The sequence below is a fragment of the Leuciscus leuciscus genome (assembly GCF_965113295.1).
Source record: "Leuciscus leuciscus genome assembly, chromosome: 1".
Lineage (NCBI taxonomy): Eukaryota > Metazoa > Chordata > Actinopteri > Cypriniformes > Leuciscidae > Leuciscus > Leuciscus leuciscus.
In genome coordinates, this window is record NC_138725.1 from 37,225,116 (window position 1) to 37,237,629 (window position 12,514).

Here is a 12,514-nt window from a genome sequence, read left to right on the forward strand (position 1 = left end):
TAATCCTTAATTCTGCATTAGTATTTTTCGTGACCCGGAAGCGATCTTAAGTAGTAAGCAGTTGTCATTGATACACCTATGAGCGGTTGTATGCTAGATGTCGCCTTGGCTACGGCAGTTCATTGGAACGAATGCACATATATATATATATAAATGAGAAAAACGTGGCCACTAAATATTTTATATTCAATTATTTTAATGATCACAATTCAAGTTTTAATTTTATTAAATTGAACAAGTAAACGTTGCATTCATATTCTGGGCTCATCTGATTTTTTTGTACATAGCATAGCCTACTTTGTTATGATTTTAGTATCATAATGATTAATAAATGCACGCACAATTATCCGTGAACTTGATTTGAACAAATGCCTTTCAACTTGTGTGCGCAAAATTCAGAATTAAATGAATGTGCAGCAATTTGTACAAATAGAGAGTCTGTAGGCCTATTATACTGTTGTAGCCATTAAATAAGCGCATTTAGTTTCATATTTGTTCAAATATTATAATGTTATTGTTTTCCATTTATGCTTGCAGTGAACAGCACGAGTAAGATGCGCAATATATCGAGAGACATGGAGCGGGTCAGACATGATTTTGACCACTTCATTAAGTTTTGTTTTGTAGAAAACCTTTCTTTAAAGTGTATTTCGTTTTGTATAAATTGTATCTTAATTTTAATACATTTTTCATCAACATAATTGCCTGGATTGAATAAATAAGAAGCATAACAGACAATATAATCATGGAGGCGCTCGCGCGGTCACTTGCATTGCACGTTAACTGGAGCTCATATCATCCTAACTTAACGAAACTCAGTGTATGCCTCACACAGACATGAGAAATACATCAAATACACAAAGCTTGAAATGTCTTTAAACGAAACAATTCAAAACGAAAAGAAAAAGGCTACTCTCTGATTATGTAATCCATGATGTGCATTTCTCTATATATGCACGTTCACTACGAATATGGCGATCGTCAACTTCATCTTTGCAGCCGAGTCGACACTGTCAGAAAACACTAGTTTATTTTATTAATAAAAATCAATGCATGCGTCACCGGATTTACAAATGCACATCTTACTTGTTGCAGGCACACATATTATACGCATTCGTTCCAATGAACTGCCGTAGCCAAGGCGACATCTAGCATACAACCGCTCATAGGTGTATCCAGAGAATGTCTAATATGGCGAGAAGTTTCACTCTCACTACACTTCCGGCTTCTGAACTGGTTGCAGTTCCACTCTGATTCCATATGAGGGCGCTCACAGGACGAGTGCAGAATGAATGGAGGTCAATGGCGGTATACCCCTCAAAATCCACTTTTCTCAGGATATAATTTTTTGTCTAGTAATTTGAATGTTGTATTCGAAAGGAGATGCAAAGAAATTACACATTGCTGGGTGTTAGATTTTTTAGAGTCACTTATTTGCTTTAAAAAAGTCTTTCAAAATGTCAATGACGTCAGAATGCTGACGTCATTAGCAGAATGCTAGCGTGTTATGGGCAACAACAACTCAACCTGTAAGAAATCAAAAGGACATAAGTACTCGTTCATTCAACTTTCGACCTAAAACCCATGTTGAACTTGCAAAATCTACAATCACATCTGAGATTTCTCAACGGCAATCGGGTGAAAGAGACAAATTTAGCCGTCTAGCCCCATTGACTCCCATTCATTTTGCACTCATGGCGAGCGCCCCCAGTGGAACTCTGGTGGTACTACAACCAAAATTCGGTATAATAGGGCTTAATAGGGAGTGGACAGGCTCTCCGTAGACGGGCTCTGGTGTATCTATGACAACTGCTTACTACTTAAGATCGCTTCCGGGTCACGAAAAAAATACCAATGCAGAATTAAGGATTACGACTTTATACATGCGTATTTTGATTTCCGATTTCCATCAATAAACACATCAAGGACAATCGGATAACGAGATTGTTTTTCGGTTTCCGTTTTTTAATATCAAAACAAAAAACGAATAATGGGTTGTTTTCCGTTTTTCGTTTTCCTATTTACTAATGGTAATTGGGAAACCGGCCGTTTTTCGTTTTTGTTTTTTTCCTTTCAAAACGAAAATCCGTTGGCCGCCAAGTACACGGACCAACACAAGTAATGAAGTAAGATGATTCAGTGTCACTGATTACAGGAATCTAAGATAAAACATGTTCCATCAGTTTGTTTCAGTGAATTAGTTCAGATCCACTGTAACGTGTTTCTCTCATCACTGATGATCTGAAATATAACTGAGATATTAATACAGTTAAACAGAGATCAGATTCATAAAATACTCACAGCCGAGACTAAAGCATCTGTAAAACCATCTGTCATTTGTCATCATCATAAACACTGGTAAAATGACAACAATGATGAATCCTAAAAACAGGAGAGAAATTATATTAATGTTTTAAAGATATCAACAGATGTAAGATTACAGTAAATCATAATGAACATCAGTTTCAGTGAATAATGAGTGCTTTAAAGTGACACTAATGTTCAAATGCGTTGAACTATCAATAATATGAACCCAGATGAACTCAAATCATTATAAATATGAATATGAATCACCTGTTCCAGAAGATCCAAACGTGTAGAACATGAGGATGAATTGTAAAGTGGGCAGAATTTCAAAGATCATATCAGCCACAATATCAATTATTTTCATTATCCGTCCACTTTTCTGTCCAATCTCTGAAACTAAAACTACAGGAGAAACATTTTCACTTATTAAGATCATATTTGATTCAGTTTTGAATAATTATAATGACACAATTTACAACATCAATCAATAAAATCAACAACAAGCGCAGAAGAACTGAACAAATCATAAAGTGACTGTGAGAGTTTAATATAAATCATATTTTATCAATAACAGTAATGAAGTAATTTAATAACCTTCAAAAAGCCTTCATGTTTCTAATAAAAACTATTATGATATTTAATGAAAAAATCAATCTGTATTATTTATACTAATACTAATACCATCAGATCTGAATATGTGTGATGCGTTTGGATTATTACAGTCATGAATGATGTTGAGAAGATCAGTGTGAATCTGATACACACACTCTCATCTCGTTCACTCAGTGAATCTGATACACACACACTCATCTCGTTCTGATACACACACTCATATCGTTCAGTCAGTGAATCTGATACACACACTCTCATCTCGTGCACTCAGTGAATCTGATACACACACTCTCATATCGTTCTGATACACACACTCATATCGTTCAGTCAGTGAATCTGATACACACACACTGTCATCTCGTGCACTCAGTGAATCTGATACACACACTCTCATATCGTTCAGTCAGTGAATCTGATACACACACTCTCATCTCGTTCAGTCAGTGAATCTGATACACACACTCTCATCTCGTTCAGTCAGTGAATCTGATACACACACACTCATCTCGTTCTGATACACACACTCATATCGTTCAGTCAGTGAATCTGATACACACACTCTCATCTCGTGCACTCAGTGAATCTGATACACACACTCTCATATCGTTCAGTCAGTGAATCTGATACACACACTCTCATCTCGTTCAGTCAGTGAATCTGATACACACACACTCATCTCGTTCTGATACACACACTCATATCGTTCAGTCAGTGAATCTGATACACACACTCTCATCTCGTGCACTCAGTGAATCTGATACACACACTCTCATATCGTTCAGTCAGTGAATCTGATACACACACTCTCATCTCGTGCACTCAGTGAATCTGATACACACACTCTCATATCGTTCAGTCAGTGAATCTGATACACACACTCTCATATCGTTCAGTCAGTGAATCTGATACACACACTCTCATATCGTTCAGTCAGTGAATCTGATACACACACTCTCATCTCGTTCAGTCAGTGAATCTGATACACACACTCTCATCTCGTTCAGTCAGTGAATCTGATACACACACTCTCATATCGTTCAGTCAGTGAATCTGATACACACACTCTCATATCGTTCAGTCAGTGAATCTGATACACACACTCTCATCTCGTTCAGTCAGTGAATCTGATACACACACTCTCATCTCGTTCAGTCAGTGAATCTGATACACACACTCTCATCTCGTTCAGTCAGTGAATCTGATACACACACTCTCATATCGTTCACTCAGTGAATCTGATCCCAGATAGCAACATTGTTTCGGCCCGGATACGGCCCACATCTGGCACTTGTGGAATACGGATCTGGCCCACATGCAGCGTGGAATGACAGCCCTTGTGTGGCCCACTCCTGTTTGCCAGATCTGGGCCAGAAGCAGGCCATAGCAATGCCACATGTCAGCCAAGAGCAAAGAAATAAACCAGAACTGGACCTTATCTGAGCCACAAAATCTGTGTATATTAAATATGGAGTCATCTCAGCCTTAATAAGCCTGTTAACAAGCAGAATCCCTGAAGGAAAGAAGAGAACAGAAAAAGAGACGAGCAGAAACACAAGAACTACAACTGACTTCAGCCACAGTCTTAGATGAAATCGACTGAAGAGAAAAGAAGACATTAAATCTGTGAAGATCTCAGCAGAGGAGGATTAAACAACTCCACAAACAGCATTACCAGCTTCACTTATTACTAACCAGACTGACTTTATTCCTGTCAGACGTCTACAGAAGTTATTATTGAGATTTAACAGAGGTTTAACTCTAATGTGTTTCATTTAAAGTCACCATAACAGTGAATAGTGTTTCCATTAGTTGGGCTCTTAACTCTTATTATATTTTTTGTCTTTTTTGGCCGCTGTGACAGTGTGTGTGTCAAACACATTTGCAGCAGCAAAGAAAGCTAAAGTGAAATGAGTTCAGGTGATGATGGTTACCTGTTGATGATTTTATATTCATCATGAAATAACCTGTTTCACTGATGTTTTTGGAATCTAACAATTGTGTTGTTGCATTAATATTGTCACAACACAAACCCTGTGTTACTGCAGAATGAGATCCAGCAATATCATAACAAGATAAAATACTTTATCAAACATGAGCACAAAAAAGAAGTTTAATATGACACACACAGACATCAACAATCAGCGTATGAATCTCAACAATGGTGACAATCAAAAGTACTTTGCTGCAATGCATGCTGGGTACCAGCATAGTGCAAAATTCCCAGAATGCATTGCAACGTGAATAAATTATGCAGCTGAATTGTCCTATAATTTTGTTTGATTCTAAATATTTGCTTTTATCTTTTGCTGTTGTTTTTGTTGTGAATTAATAGCTTTTCAGTGATGTTCTGAATTTATCTGTTTATCTAAATATTTGTGATTGTCACCATTGTTGAGATTCATACGCTGATTGTTGATATCTGTGTGTGTCAGCATAAGCTAACCTTTTGATCTCATGTTTGTTAAAAGTTTAAACTGATTGTTATAATATTGCTAGATCTCATGCTGCAGTAACACAGGGTTTGTGATGTGACAATATTAATGGATCAACACAATTGTTAGAGTCCAAAATCATCAGTGAATCAGTCTATTTCATGATGATTATAAAATCATCAACAGGTAACCATCATCACCTGATCTCGGTTCACTTTAGCTTTCTTTGCTGCTGCAAATGTGTTCAACAAACAGACTGTCACAGCGGCCAAATAAGACATAAGTTATACTAAGAGTTAAGAGCCCAACTAATGGAAACACTAGTCACTCTTATGGTGTCTTTAAATGAAACACATTAGAGTTAAACCTCTGTTAAATCTCAATAAAAACTTCTGTAGACGTCTGACAGAAATAAAGTCAGTCTGGTTAGTAATAAGTGAAGCTGGTAATGCTGTTTGTGGAGTTGTTTAATCCTCCTCTGCTGAGATCTTCACAGATTTAATGTCTTCTTTTCTCTTCAGTTGATTTCATCTAAGACTGTGTCTGAAGTCAGTTGTAGTTCTTGTGTTTCTGCTCGTCTCTTTTTCTGTTCTCTTCTTTCCTTCAGTGATTCTACTTGTTAACAGGCTTATTAAGGCTGAGATGACTCCATATTTAAAATACACAGATTTTGTGGCTCAGATAAGGTCCAGTTCTGGTTTATTTCTTTGCTCTTGGCTGACATGTGGCATTGCTATGGCCTGCTTCTGGCCCAGATCTGGCAAACAGGAGTGGGCCACACAAGGGCCGTCATTCCACGCTGCATGTGGGCCAGATCCGCATTCCACAAGTGCCAGATGTGGGCCGGATCCGGGCCGAAACAATGTTGCTATCTGGGATACACACACTCTCATATCGTTCACTCAGTGAATCTGATACACACACTCTCATCTCGTTCACTCAGTGAATCTGATACACACACTCTCATATCATCCAGTCAGTGAATCTGATACACACACTCTCATCTCGTTCAGTCAGTGAATCTAATACACACACTCTCATATCATCCAGTCAGTGAATCTGATACACACACTCTCATCTCGTTCAGTCAGTGAATCTAATACACACACTCTCATATCGTTCAGTCAGTGAATCTGATACACACACTGTCATATCGTTCACTCAGTGAATCTGATACACACACTCTCATATCGTTCAGTCAGGGAATCTGATACACACACTCTCATATCGTTCAGTCAGGGAATCTGATACACACACTCTCATATCGTTCAGTCAGTGAATATGATACACACACTCTCATATCGTTCAGTCAGGGAATCTGATACACACACTCTCATATCGTTCAGTCAGTGAATATGATACACACACTCTCATATCGTTCACTCAGTGAATCTGATACACACACTCTCATTATCGTTCAGTCAGGGAATCTGATACACACACTCTCATATCGTTCAGTCAGTGAATATGATACACACACTCTCATCTCGTTCACTCAGTGAATCTGATACACACACTTTCACTCGTTCACTCAGTGAATCTGATACACACACTCATCTCGTAATAAATACTTACAGTGAATGATTTTGCAGAGGCAGGACAGAAACACTATTGAAAACATGATTATTATCACGATTCTGTTAAACTCAGCAAAATTCTGAAGTTTTTGCCACGCAGTTTTAAAAAGAGCTGGAAGAAATAAAGAGACAAAAACAAATATGATCAAATAGAAACACAAACAAACCTTAAAAACAGGCGAGAAGAATGATAAAACTCTCTTGTCATTTAACTGATGTTTTTATGTAAATCTCTGGTTTTACTGTAATTTACACTGACAGTCTCTGTTATAATCTGAGGATCAGTGTGTTGTTTTCAGTCTGTTTATAATATTGACCCCCTGACCCCGTGACCTTTGTGCTGCTCATATGACACGTGTGTCACGACTACAAAACATGATGAAACACAACACCACAAATTAATGTATTTAATAAAACATACACAAACATAAGGAGTAAATATTACAATGACACCAGAGTTATTCTTGAGAGTGTGTGTGTGTGTGTGTGTGTGTGTAAAAGGTAATCTGTCTGCGATTTCACTATTTTGAGTTGAGAACACATTGATATTTCAGTGTAACATTTAATGCAGATTTTTGTTCATAGATTTTGTCGTCTGTAGATCAGGGTGTATTTAATAAGATCATGAAATGTCAGTTCTGTAAACACACAGAGATTCACTGAACACGTGATCTGTCATACATAAATCATGTATCATGTAGAGCTGCTTAATGTTCTTATGATTTATGTCATTCTGATGTTTTAGATTTGCTACACAATATTCAGATTTATAATTACATTTAAATTCTGACAACCACAATTTTTCTCAACTTTTATGTGCATTTTAATGTTTTTATGATAATTATGGTTGATTGACATTTGTATTTGTTTACCTGAATAAACAACAACTGAGAAAACGACATATTCTGCAACATAACTGTATTTATGAATCCATGTTTTAATCTTGCCTGTGAAACAGAAAAGATAATGATTACAACCACAATATCATAAACACCAACACAATAAAACAAGGTTTATTCAACTTTCTTTTGTTTAATCGTTCACACAAAGAGTAGTCTAAACATCTGTGATTAATTTTTTGATCTCCTCTAATAAACCTTACCTGTGATAAATCTTACCTGTGAACTTATTAATATATGGAGCCGCCCAGAGCAACAGGAGAGGTCTCAGAAAATACAGAGCAGAACAAGAGACCGTCTCATTCTCAGATCCTGAAACACAGACAGATATTAATCAAGACAAGTTATTGATTTACAAGAACAAGTTTATCAACCCTTTGAAAATATCTGGATTTCTGCATTAAATCAAAGTGGTCTGATCTTAATTTAACTCACAATTACAAACACAATCTGACTAAACTAACACAAGTGAGGACTTTTCTCATTTTTATCGAGCACACAGAGTAATCATTCACAGTCAGGGTGGAGAAAGTAAGTGAACCCTTGAGTTTAGTAACTAGATCCTCCTTTAGCAGAAACACTGACTACGTTTACATGCTGTCAAATATCAGGTTATGGTCGGGTTAAGGTCACTATTTGGGTTTCTGAAACATTCGGAATAACCCGTTTACATGCGTGAGTAGAGAGAGTTACTCCTGTATACATGGAATTTGTAATCAATTGGCAATATCCCGATGTAAACGGCGACGCACGGTTAGCGTCTGGACGTACGGACAACGTTAAGAAGCAATGTGCGTCATTTCCGATTCTTCTTCCTGTATCCAAAGGCAACAACAACCGCAGCAGCACGCGGATAATGAATAGTTCGGGGCAGATAGCGATCGCCTTTGTTTGCGATTTCCTCCTCGCTCCAAAAGTGTGGTGCTGTGCTGAGTCTCGCCATGTTTACCTCTACTTCTTGTTTACTTCCGGTATACTGCACGCGGGTTTCTGTATGCGCCGTCTCTACTCAAAAGACCAAGATTTCTTGCGAATAGAACATGCGCAGAACACAAATCAATGTTCCTTTTGATGGGGATATGCCGATACGCGTTTACATGACCAAATATTCGGGTTAGAAAAGGGGTACCCCAGGGATAATATCCGGGTTTTTAAAAACCGGGATATGATCATATCCAGGTTTTTGCCGGTGTTTACATGGCCGTGCGCGACCGGGTTATTGCTAATATCCCGGTTTTGAACGGGTTATTGGCTGCATGTAAACGTAGTCATTGACTCCTGTCGAGGCTTACAGACTTTTGACCCATTTTAGACCATCCCTCCGACAAATGTGCTTCAGTTTATCAGTATTTCTGGGTTGTCCTGAAACCACAGGCCTCTTTAAGATGTGCCACAGCATCTCAGTCGGTTTAAGGTCAGGACTCAGAACACATTTCAGAGTCTTTTCCAGCAATTCTTCAGTGGATTTACTTCCCTGATTTGTTCATTGTCTTATTGCATCACCAAACCTCTCTAAAGCTTAAAGTCATGAACTGATGTGCTGAAATTCTCCTGTAAAATGTCTTGATTCACGTTTAAATTCATTGATGTTTCAATGACTGAAGGTGTCCAGACCCTGAGACAGCAAACCAGCACGGCACAGGGGCGGCAGTGGCTCAGTGGTTCATGTAGGTTGTCTACAAACCGGAAGATTGGTGGTTCAATCCCCGGTTCCACCTGACCAAGTGTCGTGGTGCCATGAGCAAGACACCTAACCCCAGCTGCTCCCGACGAGCTGGATGGCACCTTGCATGGCTGACACTGCCGTCAGTGTGTGAATGGGTGAATGTGAGGCGTATGTAAAGCGATTTGGTGGCCATAGGTCTGTGAAAGCGCTATATAAATGCAGTCCATTTACCACTAAACCATGACGCTCCTTCACCATGTTCCACAGTTGGGAAGAGGTTTTGAGGTTTTGCCTCATTTCCTCTAAACACAGTGTTATTCATGTTTGCTTCTTTGTCTCAGCTGTGGACAGAACATTTTCTCAGAAGTGTTGATGACCATCCAGGTGGTTTTGGGCAAACGTGACGCATGCTTCGTTTTTTTTTTGACAGAAGTGGATTTCTTTGTGTTGTCCTTTCATGAACACCATTCTTGTTCAGTATTCTCCTGATATTGCACACATGAACAAAGACTCACAGTTTTGCTGTTCTCCTTGGGTTCTTTCTCAGCTCTTTCAGGATCGCCCCAGAGCGATCTTTTCAGGATTCATGATCATAAGGAGAGCAGCAACAGTCCAGAAGTTTATACATTTGTGGACAGGATATCTCACCATGGACTGATGAACATCCAGGGGTCTCATGTATAAAACTTTCTGTAGATTTTATCCTAAAAGTGTGCGTACTTACAAAAGCTAGATCACGCCAGAACCTGTGCAAAATTCCCTTTTTAAAACCCAGTCAGCAGAAGATTGTGCGCACATTCATATCCTCCCCAAAATAAGCATCTTATATCTGCATATCATTTCCATCAATGTGATATGTTTAACGGTACTACACATTAGGAAAATATGAGATACGGACTAAGTGCCGTCACAGTACATTACTAAACATCATTCAATATCCTTGCCTTGTTTTAGAATAAATGTATCAATATCAGTTTTCAGAGGATAGTTATTCAAATTTTTCCACTGGCCAAATAGTATTTTTAATTGTTTTAAATAAATCAAATTGATCAAATTTTGCCTATAAGGTTAACATATATTTTATGATGATTCTGTGTTCTTCATTGTGTTCTTCAAACAAGATCAACAAACAACATCATTCAGAAAAATCAGAGAGAAAAAAATGGCACCGGCGTGGCTGGTTCGCCGTTTGGCTCTCCTGGCTGTTGCAAGCTTTATACTGTTTTTATTGAATATCATCAGGACCACTGACTCTCTGCGGACGTATGATCATATAGAGCTTTTAAATATCAAAGTTTTGGTGGATTCATGTGCTGAATATAACAACAAGGGATCTTCAAAGTCGCGTCCCTTTTACCTGGCTGACATACCAGAGCACCTGCTCCACCTGAAGGCTCTGTTTCCCAGGAAACGCCGGCTCAGAGGAGTGCGCAGCAGTAGGCTAGTCAGGCTGTAATCCTGGCTAGCACTTTCTCCAAATTTGGCATGGTCCCACGCAAGTATCCCTCAAGAGTGCGAGGCTTGTTTTTATCGTCTGATATCTCGGTGCATCTTCGCTCCTGCTGGCAGCTATCTGGTACCTGTTGTCGGTAAACTGGATGAGTGTCTTGCTGTGCGCCATTGCCGATCTCGGCTACGTGGAGTGAACCCAGGCCATCTCCAACCGCTGAGCCGGGTAGTTTCGGCAGCTAACCGCGTCCAGGCTGCAACTAGGTGTGCGCTTGTGAATGCAAGATCAGTGATGAATAAGTCGTTTATTCTGAAGGACTTCTTCAATACGCATTCATTGGATTTATATTACGGAAACATGGATTAATCTGGGTGAGTCCACTGCCTTTTCGGAACTGTTACCTCCCGAGTGTACTTTTATTAACACACCGCGTACGACTGGACGTGGAGGAGGAATTGCCACAATATTAAAGAGTCGCTTACATTGTAAGCCATTGTCGATGGCTTTTACTTCATTTGAGCTAAGCTGTTTTGAACTGGGTGCGCGAAATCCTGTTCTGTGCGCGGTGATATACCGGCCGCCAAAGCATAGTCAGGACTTTATTAAGGATTTTTCTGATTTTATTGCTGTGATAATGACAAATTATGATAAGATTCTAATTGTTGGTGATTTTAATGTACACGTCTGTTGCCCTTCAAAAGCTATGGCGAAAGAGTTTTTAGATTTGATTGGACTCTACTTCATCAACTGCGCCTTTTAACTGTGGGGTCCCCCAGGGATCAATTCTTGGGTACCTCCTTCCACTTGGAATAGTTTTTAAAAAGCATGGTATCTCCTATCCTCTTTATGCTGATGATTGTCAAATTTATATGCCAATCAGAAAGCATGAAGGCAGCCCCCTGACACCCCTACTTGAATGTTTAAATGACGTCAAAGCGTGGTTGGCCCACTTTTTTTTTTTTAACTAAACGAAAGTAAAACAGAGATTATGCAGTTTGGCCCCACTAACCCCATGATAGATTTGGGCCCTCTCAATGACTTTGTGCATCCTGTTGTAACTAACTTTGGGGTAAAAATAGACAGTGATTTTAAACTAAACAAACAAATAAATGCAGTGGTGAAATCCAGTGTTGGGGAGTAGTTAACTACAAGTAGCGACGCTACTAACTTAACTACATTTTTCAGTAGCTTGGCAGTAGCTCAGTTGCTTTTTAAACAGTGTAGCTTTTCCAGTAGCTAACTACTTTTTGCAGCAAGTAGTGGTGTAGCGCGAGCAAAAGCTACATTGTATTTTGTCGAGCCTGCGCGAATCAGCGCGATGCAAGGATATTCTTCTTCTTGTTAGATTACAAAAAATTTTTTTGACATTACCGCCACCTGTTGTTTAATCACGCATCTTGCGGCTAACGGTTCACTGACGTACAGAAGTGGGTTGACACACCCATATAATCCATGATGGAGCAAGACGTGGCGGCAGATTTGGAGGATGGAGAAACAACTAACGTTAATTACCCATGGCCTTATTTGTCCAAGTTCATGTCTCTCAAAGAAACGACAAGTAAAGGTTACAC

At 39.0% G+C, this 12,514-nt stretch overlaps 1 protein-coding gene across 1 annotated transcript in view; it reads right to left on the reverse strand.

Moving 5' to 3' along the window:
- Positions 1 to 12,514, reverse strand: part of LOC309507629 (uncharacterized protein) — a 161,192-nt gene that overhangs the window by 17,370 nt on the left and 131,308 nt on the right. The window contains exons 3-7 of the mRNA XM_082181946.1: positions 8,047 to 8,139; positions 7,801 to 7,875; positions 6,927 to 7,040; positions 2,575 to 2,709; positions 2,302 to 2,382 (exon numbers count right to left, since the gene is read on the reverse strand). Of these exons, the coding sequence (XP_082038072.1) occupies positions 2,302 to 2,382; positions 2,575 to 2,709; positions 6,927 to 7,040; positions 7,801 to 7,875; positions 8,047 to 8,139 (498 nt within the window). The remainder of the gene's footprint in view (positions 1 to 2,301; positions 2,383 to 2,574; positions 2,710 to 6,926; positions 7,041 to 7,800; positions 7,876 to 8,046; positions 8,140 to 12,514) is intronic.